At 39.8% G+C, this 12002-nt stretch overlaps 2 protein-coding genes across 3 annotated transcripts in view; both read left to right on the top strand.

The window, feature by feature from the left end:
- The first annotated feature begins 735 nt into the window (after nt 1-735).
- On the top strand, nt 736-6433 carry srsf5a (serine and arginine rich splicing factor 5a). Its single transcript, XM_014998587.2, has 8 exons — nt 736-884; nt 2062-2198; nt 2289-2359; nt 2526-2654; nt 3397-3466; nt 4870-4943; nt 5017-5121; nt 5207-6433. Exons 2-8 carry the CDS (start codon nt 2073-2075, stop codon nt 5598-5600), a joined length of 969 nt encoding a protein of 322 aa, XP_014854073.2. The 5' UTR covers nt 736-884; nt 2062-2072; the 3' UTR covers nt 5601-6433.
- A 1959-nt stretch (nt 6434-8392) lies between these two features.
- pacs2 (phosphofurin acidic cluster sorting protein 2) overlaps nt 8393-12002 on the top strand; it is a 72539-nt gene continuing 68929 nt past the window's right edge. For both annotated transcript variants that reach the window (XM_014998581.2, XM_014998578.2), the window contains exon 1: nt 8393-8958. In XM_014998581.2, coding sequence (XP_014854067.2) covers nt 8840-8958 — 119 coding nt within the window. In that variant the 5' untranslated portion in view covers nt 8393-8839. The remainder of the gene's footprint in view (nt 8959-12002) is intronic.

Here is a 12002-nt window from a genome sequence, read left to right as displayed (position 1 = left end):
AAAGCAAGTAATATATTTTAACTACATAGACACATTTCATATGCAACCATATGCAACCTACTTCCATGGCTGACCATTGTATAGAGCATCTCTATTCAAAAATCATTAGTTAATTAAAGACGTTTGTTTTAGATCACACAATATAAGTAAGCATGGAGTTGCTCATTAAGAATCATATTTTTGTATGTATGTAACAAATTCTATTAAGTCATTTTTGCCTCTCCTTACATTATCCATTTTGTAATATAGTGTATTTTTGGCCACCACGCTGTTTTAAAAAAAATGCCTATTTATTTATTTGCGTTTTAGATTATTATTAATAAGGTAATTGATGTAAATTAGTTCTATTTTATGTCCCGAAGACCAGTAATAATAGCTTTCTTATAATCTAGTTTCTTATTATATTATTATATTCTATTTACTATTAAAATGCGGCGTATAGCTATATATAAAATGTATTTATTAATTTACGTTTCTATATATTTATAAACCAGGACAAGAACAAAAGAATACGCCCAGATGGGTTGCCAAGTAGTAGTTACATCCCTCTTTATTCAGAAAGCTTAGTTGCGGTTATTTATTTTCTTTCTGGCATCCACATAACATTCTTGTTTGTTTGTTTTTGTTCTGTTAATCTGTTTTTCTGTTCTTTCTGAAATACTATCGCCGATTATGTTACAACGGTAAACCATAGTGCAAAGGTTCTCAACTAGAGGTGCTCGAAAGTGCATTTACCAGAAACCTGGCAACCTAAAGGCAACCCATGGTCTTTCCTCCTCTGCGGACTCATTCGCCATTTTGATCCAGTTTTTCTGGGTGACCTACATTCGGTTAACAACCTGCAACGTAAGCAACACTTCAATTTTTCTCGGCAAGAAAAATAGGTAAGCATGCCTGAAATATTACGTTAATGGATTTCAACATATTTTCATGTGTTTAACGAGGTCGCTGTAACGTTATTTCTACTGTCAACAGCGACTGTTTTCGTGTCTAACGTTAGCTCTCCTCGGCTAACTGAAAGCGACCTCGAGGCGAGTTAAAAAAAGAAAGCGAAGAGCAATTTTTGCTAGAAAACCTCAGATAAATTAGTTCTAAAAAACGGAAGCTTTGAAGCATACTGTACATAATTTTTTTTACCTGTTACGTTTAGTTTTTTAGGCGACAGTAAATTTATTAACGCATTGCGCAGTAACAGGGTTTTTTGCGGTGTTTGTGAAGGTCTGACGGCTGGTGCAGGCCCGAAATCCTTCTGTGCGATCCTTTACCATAAATGGGTAAAATTGTTTACACTTCTATTTTACTTTTATATTAGCGGAACCAACAAAATAATGTTTATATCTGCGCTACTTTCTTTACGTTTTGACTTGCAGTAAATGTTAAATTTTATTTTTAAGCCGGTTAGTCGCTCAGAAGTGAAACGGTTTTGACCAACACGAGGACTCCTTGAACGGTTTTCATGGTTTTTGACTCAGAAGCTTTAAATAAAGCTGATAAACAATTATTCAGAACGTAGTTATGTTTTACTTTAAAATTAAACTCAAACATACTTTATTGATCCCAAAGGGAAATTAAATATCAAAGATATGTAAATATTGCGATATTTATGTGAGTAAAATACCGTGGAGGAAAGATTTACTTTTAAATTGGTACTTTTTTTGTATTGTTTATCTAATAAATTTGCATAAAATAATTGGGATGATCAAATTAACCACAGTTGGATCAAAGCACAATTTTGATTTGTAGTATTCCACTTGTAGTTTTGGCTTTATTGTGTGTCTTTTGAATTTTAAAACAACAATGCCGTATGAAGAGAGATGTGTGCTACCACTTTAACTTCTAAGCTGTGTGAGAGGAGCCTCAAAGGAGGAAATAACTTGTTTACTTGGGAGTTCTTTCACCAAGATGATGATTAATTTATGTTCCTGGAAAAGGGGTAAACGGTAACTACAGTCCGTGTAAGACACAACAATAACAAGAAGTTCCTGTTATATTTTCCACACGTAAAAGATTGTATCATCTCGCCGTTTTCCCTTGTTTGACAATTTGCTTATCTCTTTGCAGCAAGGAGCAACATGAGCAGCAGTCGCGTCTTCATCGGCCACTTGAGCACACATGCGAGAGAGAGGGACGTGGAGAAGTTTTTCAAGGGATATGGACACATAAGAGAGATCAACTTGAAAAACGGATTTGGATTTGTGGTCAGTGTGACACGTCCTTTCGGTACATTTTGATTTTGCTCTGGTTTACTCTTCAGCTTAAGGGAAATAATGCTCTCCCGTTCTTGTCAGGAATTTGATGACCACAGAGACGCCGACGACGCCGTGTATGAGCTGAACGGGAAAGAATTGTGCAGTGAAAGGTAAACGGTTTTGCCACCTGTTTACTAGCGCAGGGTCATCTGAGCAGCTGCCAAGCAGTTAAAGTTATCTGCTCCATGAGTCAGCAGGTTTTTCCTTCTTTTTTTTTTTTTTTATACGTTTGCGTGACCTTCCGCTTTAATCCGTTGTTTACACGTTCTTCCTCAGGGTCACCATTGAGCACGCCCGCTCCAGGAGAGGTCGAGGAGGCGGTGCCCCGGGAATGGGACGTTTTGGCGGCGGCGGTGGTGGCGGCGGCGGCGGCGGCTATCGCCAATCCCGCAATACCAGAGCCAGGTAGTTGAGACTGGGGTCGCCATTTTGTTTCATAAAAGTCAAAGATGATCGTTTTCTATCTCAGTTCAAACCACCATTTCAAACCAGACCGTATGACCTGGCCTCTAAAAATAAGTCACTCGTGTATGACTGAAAATATTAATCGTGATGAATTGATTATTGAAATATTAGTTTATGATTCATCTTTAACTGGACTGTCCATTGTGTATATAATTCACCAAAGGAATTCTGTTGTTGCATCTTAGGGAACAAAATGTTTATTTTCTTATTTAAATAAAATGTTTATTTTCTAAATAAAAAAAGAATTGAATTGTTAATATGCATCTTTTAAAGTATATATTTTTAAATATTGTACAAAAAATGCTTAAGAATTTAAATGATAAATCCGCAGAATGTGCCAATTCTTTTTAATCGATTAATCAGTTTCTAAAATCATAATTAAGTGCAGGACTGTAAAACCGAGCAAATGTATATTTTACAGATGAGCTTGCTTAAAAATGTGGCACATTCAAAGCCTTTTGGCTTTATGGACTGGAATAGTTTGTAAACGACAGCCTGTTTTTCCACATCTGACACCAGTGCAAATATTGACACAATTCTTAGATAGACATAAAACACACACACAGAGAAGTGAATGAATGAATTGAACAGAAAATTATGCTGAAAACCAAGAAAGCTGCTGTTTGACATAGAAGTGTGTGTGTTTTTAGTTCTAAATTCAGTTTTCAACATTTCTCTGCAGATATGGCCCTCCAATGCGAACTGATCACAGGCTAATTGTGGAGAACCTGTCATCCCGGGTCAGCTGGCAGGTATGAGATCACACAATTACATTAACCTCAATTTATTATGACATCTTCTCACGTGATTTAATAGTAAAGTAACAGTTTCTTATTTGGCTATTATATAAGTATTCTGTTAAACATCTACACATTTCTGTTAAATTGGCAAATGTTTTTCTTTTTTTTCTTTCTTTTTTTTTTCATTTTAGTGTATCATTTACTACTTCACATTTTCTCCAAAAATCATATTAGTGCTGTTTTAGTATTTTACAAAAAAAAAACAAAAATCATTTTTAATAAGCAGCTCCTGTGGTATGGTTTCCTGTTTTGTATATCAGAGGTAACTAGACATCCTCCATTTGGGGGGTCAGAAGTATGTAGCGCCCTCTGCTGGTTGTTTTTTTTCTGAATAGTGTCCATCTGGTGCCTTTCCTTACACGCAGTTGCTGCCGGTCTAAAGTCTTGGCTGGTCCCCCGTAGCGGTGAAAGTGGTCTAGCGCAGGATACGGTAGCCTTAGGAGGGCCGTAGCCACAGTCTGGAGGTTCTGTGGGCTGGCGTTCCCGGCTGCAGGAACCCCCACGCCCCCCTCAAATCCACGGCCTCCCACAGTCTCTGTTGGGGCTCTTTCTGTGGCTGGTGGAGCTGGGGGGGTGTTGAGTCGGGCACACATCACACCCCCCTACTTTCTCTCTGGTGGTTCCTTACTTGAGGAGGCCGGATGCTGATGCAAGGCTGAGAGCATTTCTCGAGGGCGTTTCTCAAGGGCTTAACACTGCATTGGTTCCCATTTGCTATTTGGACAAGTGGCTCTATGGTATTATCTACCTTGGTTTGGAGCGGTAAGTAGCATAAAACTCATGTGATTGGGTTTTTTATTATTATTATTCTTTTTGATAGCGGGTGGTAGAAGGGTGGAGATTTAGTCTCGAAAGGGAATCTTGTAAACAGTTGACCCCCTTTTTTAAAGTCATTTGGTAAATGTAAAAAAAAAAAGTCCCAACTTTTACTTAAAAAAAAAAGATAAGAAAAAGAAATTAGACATTTTTATCTTAAATTCCATACACAATCTGTTTATCCCACAAACTTCTACACAAATTTGACTTACAAATTCCTCAAAAGTTTTGCCTGTTTTCTGTAAAGTGTTTCACTGTAAGGCTTAATGTGGTCTTTAAATTAACAAGTTGAAAGCAGTAAATTTTAGTTTCTGTAGCAGAAAAGGGCAAAACCTGTCCTGAGATGATTTTTATGGCTCTCTTGTTTACACGCCCTCTAGAATAGGATCTGATACAGATGTGTTTAGAAATGGGTTACTCATGTTTCTGTTTGATGTTTTTATTTTTTGGTAATTTCTTAAGTTCCAGGTTCGAGAAGGCTCTCGGTGACGCTTCGTGTCTAATTCCCTTACTAAGTCAGTGTTGTACTCTTGAAATAGGACCTTAAAGACCTGATGAGAAAGGCAGGTGAAGTTACCTTTGTGGACGCACACAGACCCACTAAAAATGAAGGGTGAGTTAAGTTGTTTCACTTTTTTTGTTGTTATGTCTAAACTATGTATGACTCACTATTGGTTTGAATGCAGGGTGGTTGAGTTTGCATCTCGTTACGATATGAAGAACGCCATCTCCAAACTTGATGGAACAGAGCTGAATGGGCGCAAGCTGAAGATGTTTGAGGACAGCAGGAGGTGAGACACTTGTTTTTTTTTTTAATTCTAAGGTGAAAATGTGGCCGTCGTTACATGAACGTTGTTGTTTCCGTTCCACCAACAGGAGCCGTTCTCGCAGCTACTCTCGCTCCAGAAGCCGCTCCAGGAGCAGATCCAGAAGCCGCTCCAGGAGCCGTTCCAGGAGCCGGAGCCGCAGCCGCAGCCGCTCCAGGAGCCGCTCCAGATCTCCCAGCCGCACCCCAGAGAAGAAGACGTCTGGAGGGAGCAAGCCTGCGGCTAATTCCCCATCCAAGTCCAAGTCTCGCTCCAAATCCCGCTCCAAGTCTCGCTCCAAATCCCGCTCCAAGTCTCGCTCCAAGTCTCGCTCCAAATCCCGCTCCAAATCTCGCTCCAAGTCCCGCTCTCCGGCTCCCGCTCAAAACGGCAAGGCTCGCTCCAGATCCCGCTCCCGATCTCGCTCGCGTTCCCGCTCCGCCTCAGCAGACAGCAAACACTAAGATGGTTGCAGCTGCAAGTCATAGGACGGATTCAGAGTAGTTTTCCTGACGAGCCTCGCCTGGCGGCTCATGTTTGTTTTTACTGAAGGGGAGAGAAGAACCTTTACGTAGGGTCTCTTTGAAGGCAGGAAAAAAAAACATTTGTATAAATTTTGCTTCTTTTTTTTTGAGTGCTTTTTAGTTTTCAATTTTCTTCCACTTGAGTGAAATTATTGTAAACAAAATTTAAACAATTGATTCTTCTGACCCCTTCATATGAGTGGCGATACCCATTATCTGCTTACTGTCCCTCACTGGATTTACTTTTATTTCCCAATCTTTGTGGGAATACCATCGATTCCCTGTTGAGAATATAAAGGTATAGATTTGGTCTTAAACGTCGATCATTCTTCTGATGAGGCATCTATCCGTGTTTGAAATTCAGTCATTTGATATTTGAACATGAGAGCAGTTCAGCTGAGGGATTTAGATTTTTTTTTTGTTTCTCAAAGTGTGGCTATATGGAATTGAGTTTTCCTAAGGGTCTTACTTTAGTCGGTGTTTTCACTGATGTCTTTACGTTTTCTTCTGGGAATCGGGAATCTGACACAAGTTTGCTTGTAAATGTTGCATATTTAGATGCTGATGAATCTATATATTGTAATTTTTCTTTGTTTACTATGTGTGTTTAAAAAAATGCACACAATGTTTGCATTTTCAACTCAAGTCTTTCATTAACTGTGAAACTTATCAATCCCTCTGTCCAACACTTATTGTGGAGTACAAATGTAAACTAAGTTCACTTTCTTTTTGCTTTGTTATAAAAATATTAAACTTCAGTGTACTAAAAAAAAGTCTTTGGCTTCATATTGTCACATTTTTACTCAAAAATATATCCTAATTCAAAAAACAAAATCTCACTGAAGATTATATAAATATTAAATTACTTTGACTGGGACCAATCACTGATTCAAGGACTTTTAATGTTTCAGGAAACAACCTCTGGTGATACAAATTACAAAAAAGTAAAGTTTCCATTTATTTTTTTTCTCAGGAGATGTTTGTGTTTTCTTATTGCAAATCTGAGATAAATATCTTTAGCCGCTCTGAAGGGAAGCTCAGTCGGTCATTGAAAGTAACCAGACTGGGTAAGTAATGCCAACACTGCCAGCGAATAATCTGCTGAAGGAAATTTTAGATCTAAAAGTCATTTCTAAATGTGGGAACAAAATGTTCTGACTCATATTGGAAAGACACACTGAAACTCCACTCAAATGTTCCACACCTAAGAATAAAACTAAACATCCTCCTCTTGCGAGAGCTTACATAAATTTATTCTTGTCCTTCATCATTGTACATTAAGTGGCCATTGTTGACAAGCCACGACAATAATCTGTGGATTAATATAGTAACAGCTAATCTGACCAGACATTCTAATCCTGAGAGGGATTATATCCATGTATGAGAACCTGAAAGGTAGTTCGAGCTGAACATATACGATCGAAAATTAAATATTTTAAGGTCAAAAATGATTACTTTTTATTTTCCCAAATTTACTGCAATGATCATGATCACCACAGGGTGGCAGCACTCGCCTGCGTTAATGAGTGAGCAACCTTGATGGCTTTCCAAATGAGCTGTTCTGTTTACACCATCACAAAGTCATTTGAGGCAGGAAATGTTTTTGAAACGAAGAGATTTGGTTGATGAAAACCGATCCAAGTAAACAGAAAAAATAAAGAAAAAATAAAGAAATAAAAGATAAAACTCTTCTTCAAGGACAATACAGGACATTAGTTTTATCTCAAAACAGTTGCTTTAAATCATGAATGGCGTAAACTAAATAACTATTTTTTAAAAAGTGGTTTGCTTACATATTTTAGTTGTATCTCTAGTGTTTGTTTTTCAGCTTTAGTGTAGAGGGAAGTAATTAATAATTTACAGTAGATATTCAGTGGATGCAGTTATTCATTATATGCAGGTTAACATGACTGTTTATGGCAGGTGGAAATAAGATGGACCAACAAACTGCCACTGCATTGTAGAGGTTACTATTCACTGTTGGGGCAAATGGGACCATTTCTGCATCTCTTTTATCATATATGGTAGTCAAATTGGGGAAAAATACAGTAGAAAGTAATAAGGTGTACTGGACGGACATTTTTCAGCAGAATCACTCCTTTTAAGTCCACTCTGTCCTCTGATCCAGAGAGCTTTTACTACCAGCCAGCGCTGCATTTCCCTATAGACAAGTATATGACGGGTGTTTAGTGCTCTGCTTACTTGGAGCAGTGCTTCTGGTATGAACAAATGTTTGACACTACCAGCTTTCTTTAACTATCCATAGGCATATTGTCGCCTGTTTGGTTAGATATTAATCTCGCCGGATTTCTCGCCTGTTTCTGACATTTTTGTTTCTGACCTGGAAGCCATTTTATGTTGGAGTTTTGAGTGCGAATGCTTGAGATTTCATTACAACCCCAACTTTTTTCCAATATGGCTGTCATATCACATGTATAAAATATAGTGAAAGAGACCCTTGTGCTGCTCTCTTTTTTGTACAGTATTAGACAGCAATTTCCTCTAATTGAACATACAAATAACCTTTTGAGCTACAGAAGATAAGTTATTTCCACTTTGTGGCGCCCATTAAGTTGTGCCACCCTGGGCAGCCAGCCATATTGCCCAAATCAAGTGCTGTTTGCACTCCTATTTATTAGGCTGTGTAGTTATAAAGATCCCTCTAAAAATGTCAGCAACACTTTATTAGTCATCCACATTTCATACAGTGCAATTCTGTATGAAATATGTTCGGTTTTAACATCCAGCAGGCAATTTATTTTGAAGTGTGGGACAGCAGACCAGGTTTTCTTCCTCACATTGCGGTGACAGTCTCGAGCTAAGCCTCTTCCACCACCACTGCGCACGAGCCACCCGTCATACCCAGGACAGCGTGCCGGGCACAACAAGCTCAGCAGTCGAGCTGCTCAATCCCGCCGCCTTAGTCCCTCCCCGGCTACAGAGGACCCCCCGCCGACCCGCCTGGCTCCGCTCCGTCAGAGAAATGAGCTCGGCGTCCGTCGACCACACGTTATTTACGTGAGCGCGTGACGACAGTTTCTTCGCGGAAACACACACATTATCACTTCACGCACACACACATACATACACACGCAGACAGACGACCCGCGCGCCGGTCTGCTGTTTACCAACCGACCAGCTCGGTGTCAGGACGGTCCCATCCGCTCGTGCCGACAACCATGGCGGAGAGGAGCGGCCGGCTGAGTTTCCCCGGGAGCGGGGCTCTCAACCGACCGGTGCCCATGAACCTGTTCGCAACGTGGGAGATAGACGGATCTTCCCCGAACTGTATCCCGAGGTAAGGCGCTGCATGCATGGCACGGTTCTGTCCTTGATGTGTGTGTTCGTGTCCGTGTGTGTGTGTGTTTAAAGTTTAAAGCTCCTGTTTGCAGCGCAGGCTGTGTCATTAGTGAGCGCGCTAACGCTGCAGCCGCAGTGACCCTGCTGTCTCATCGTGCCCACTGGATGCCCATGCAGGCCCTCCTCAGCTGTCTGCAGCACCGAGCTGAGGCGTGTGCAGAGAAAAGGCGTGAATCCCGCTGTGCGGTGGCAGAAAACTCCTCAGTGCAGCTGTATGGATTCATAGGTGGGGAATTCTGCAGGCGTCATGGTCAGCCTGTTGGAAAATCATGCATATTACTGCGAGTTTTACTGCTCCAGTTTTGATGCAGTTTACATTCACACGAACCAAAATGCCAAATTAAAGCTCCGAATGTTTTCGCTATGAAGTAGTTGCACCAGTTGTTAACAAAATGCTTCCCACATGGTCTTCTTGTGTTTTAACCTCCTGCGGTTTTTACTGCATGCCTCAGATCTCGTCACAGATTCACAGCTGAGGTGCTGGAAACAACTGCTCTCCGATTATCTTTGTTTATGTATTCATGCATGAAAACTTTCTGCTCAAACCTATGGCTAAGAGAAGCTTCTGCGGGTTGTCACAACAAAACTGAGGCGATAAAAGAGAAATCGGTAAAATGATGAGCAGATATGATCGATTCACCTGCCGCATCGTGATTTGCTTCTCAAATCGGGCGTATCTAATAAAATGGCAAGTTTTGTTTTCTTGGTCAAAGTTGTGCTTCTGATCATATTTCTCAGCATACTTGAGAAGTTCACTATGAAAAATTAGGTTAATATACAAGTAAAACTTTTCATTCATGTTCTTTTCTGTCATCATAAAGCAAAGTAACCCGCATCGTAACTTGTTTATAGTTTGTAAACATATTAACAAGCTTGTTCTCTGATCTTATAATTTCGATTTGCCTGTTGAAACCATCTGAATCCTGGAACGGGACATAAATAATTCAACTAATGATGCGCTTATTGCATTAGATCGTTGATGAGCTTGTTATAGCTTTAAATAACCTTACACTCACATAATTAAACTCCATCTACAGCCTTAAAATCAGAGTCAAAACATTATTAGTCAAGGTCAGAATGACCTCCTCCTGTCTGACTTAAGAAAAAAAAGAAGCCTTAATTAATGTGGGGATTTGGGTGTTTTTTTTTTTATTATTATTTAATTTTTTTCTAAAGTGATGAGTCCCTCTTCTTAACTCCCCCCACCCTCCCTTTATCCTCTTAATTTAATGCCTTCAATGGCTGAAACGAGACCAATTTATTTCCAGGAACAGCGTGGCTGTGATATTATTCAGCAGACTGGATGAGCAGATGAAATGCCTCTGTAACTTAAAGAGACACGCTCGCTCCTCGGTGACCCATCGGCTCTCGCGCTCATTTCATCCACCAGGCTGCTTCTGTTAGGCAGCAAACAGTGAGAAGTTGTCCCTGTCGTTGTCTTTTCCCGAAAGGCTGCGGCCTCGTATTGAGTTCTGTCTGTCAGAGTGGAGACAGCAGGATCCCAGCTTGTTGACCCAGTGGCACAACAACACTTTGATTCTCAGTCAAACTGGCTTCACTGGTGTTTAAGGTCTTTTCCTGCAAAACTGTTCAGTTTGGATCGTGTCAGGGTGACGCTTATGGCTGTTTTCAGTTTCTAGGCGCTAGAGCGCAGGTGTCAAACTCAAGGCCCGGGGTGCCACATTTTTCCCACCGCAGCTTTTCACGTGGCCCTCTAGACTCCAAATTACACCAATAAGTCCCTCCAGTTTTTCCACAAATGTGCAAAATTCACACGAAATGAACAAATCTCCACATTTTTTTCTGATTTTACTGCAAGTTTTCTCAAGATCGGTCTGAAACATTGAGCTTAAGTGACTGTTGCCTCAGCCTTTCTTGATGTCAAGTCCATAATAAAAAGTCACATTTAACATCATATACTAGCACAAATATCACAAAGATTCCTTACAAACATTTCTAAGTTGCCACCACAAAATCTGTCATTTTGATTGCAGAAAAATCACTAAAACAATCTCAAACTCTTGGAGGTATTTATTTGGTTCCTTCAATACATCCGGGCACAACCGGCCCTTTAAGAACATTCAGATTTTTGATGAAAATGAGTTTGACGCTCCTGCACTAGAGCGACACAAAACAGTGAGTGATAGTAATTTATTAATTGTTCTTTTTTTAACGCAGCCCCCCCCCCCCCCCCGAGTCTTTTTACTCCTCCATTTTGACCTTTCACATCAGGTCTCATGTCTTGTCACAGACTCTTGATTGTATCCGACATCTTTACTTTGACTGGGCCATTCTAACACACGTTCTGACCATGGCTGTTTGTAGGATCAGTACACTTGTAAATCCTGTCTTTAACTTCGTTCATCTTTGTTGCCGTGTTGCGATTGCAACTGTATAATTTTTCCCCCCGTTGTAAAGAGTCTTTGAGTCTCTTTAAAAACATTGTGAGTTTGATTATTATTATTATTATTATTATTATTATTATTATTATTATTATTATTATTTTATTTTTGCAAATTCACTCTGCACAGACTTGCAGTTTTCACCAGTCATCGCAACTTTGGACCAAATCTGACCAATCACCTTAACGTTTCTTTGTTTTTGTTTGTTTGTATTTCCTTCTTTTCTCACCAATCACTGCAACTCGGCTGAATTTTGACCAATCCGCTTAGCCTCCTTCTGATTTAACTTAAGGTTTCTCTTTGTTTCTTGAAAGCCAAACCTGGAAGATGATAAGATGTCATCTTCCAGAAAGGCAACGATTGCACTTGCCTTTCTTTTTTTTCTTTTTGTTGGTTTGTTTTTGGAAAAACCATTTTGAGATGTTCTGTAGGTTTTGTTTCTACTGCGTAAACAGTTCAAGATGACTTTAATGACCAATATGAAGTTCTTATTTCGCACTTTGACGACTCCGGGACAGGGTTTTATTAGTATTAAGTTTGCTGTTTCAAGAAGCGACTTGAGTTATAAATCCAGTCCTTT

The sequence above is a fragment of the Poecilia mexicana genome, unplaced genomic scaffold, assembly GCF_051168715.1.
Source record: "Poecilia mexicana isolate PSO_F unplaced genomic scaffold, ASM5116871v1 scaffold_22, whole genome shotgun sequence".
In the NCBI taxonomy this organism is placed as follows: domain Eukaryota; kingdom Metazoa; phylum Chordata; class Actinopteri; order Cyprinodontiformes; family Poeciliidae; genus Poecilia; species Poecilia mexicana.
Note: the sequence above shows the minus strand (reverse complement) of the source record. Positions and strands in the feature narration are given on the sequence as shown.

What these genes read in the sequence shown, in the direction of transcription:
- srsf5a (XM_014998587.2), top strand. Translation starts at nt 2,073, where the DNA reads ATGAGCAGCAGTCGCGTCTTCATCGGCCACTTGAGCACACATGCGAGA. An exon ending in AAAGAATTGTGCAGTGAAAG is followed by an intron (nt 2,360 to 2,525) that starts GTAAACGGTTTT and finishes GTTCTTCCTCAG; the next exon opens with GGTCACCATTGAGCACGCCC. An exon ending in ATGTTTGAGGACAGCAGGAG is followed by an intron (nt 5,122 to 5,206) that starts GTGAGACACTTG and finishes TTCCACCAACAG; the next exon opens with GAGCCGTTCTCGCAGCTACT.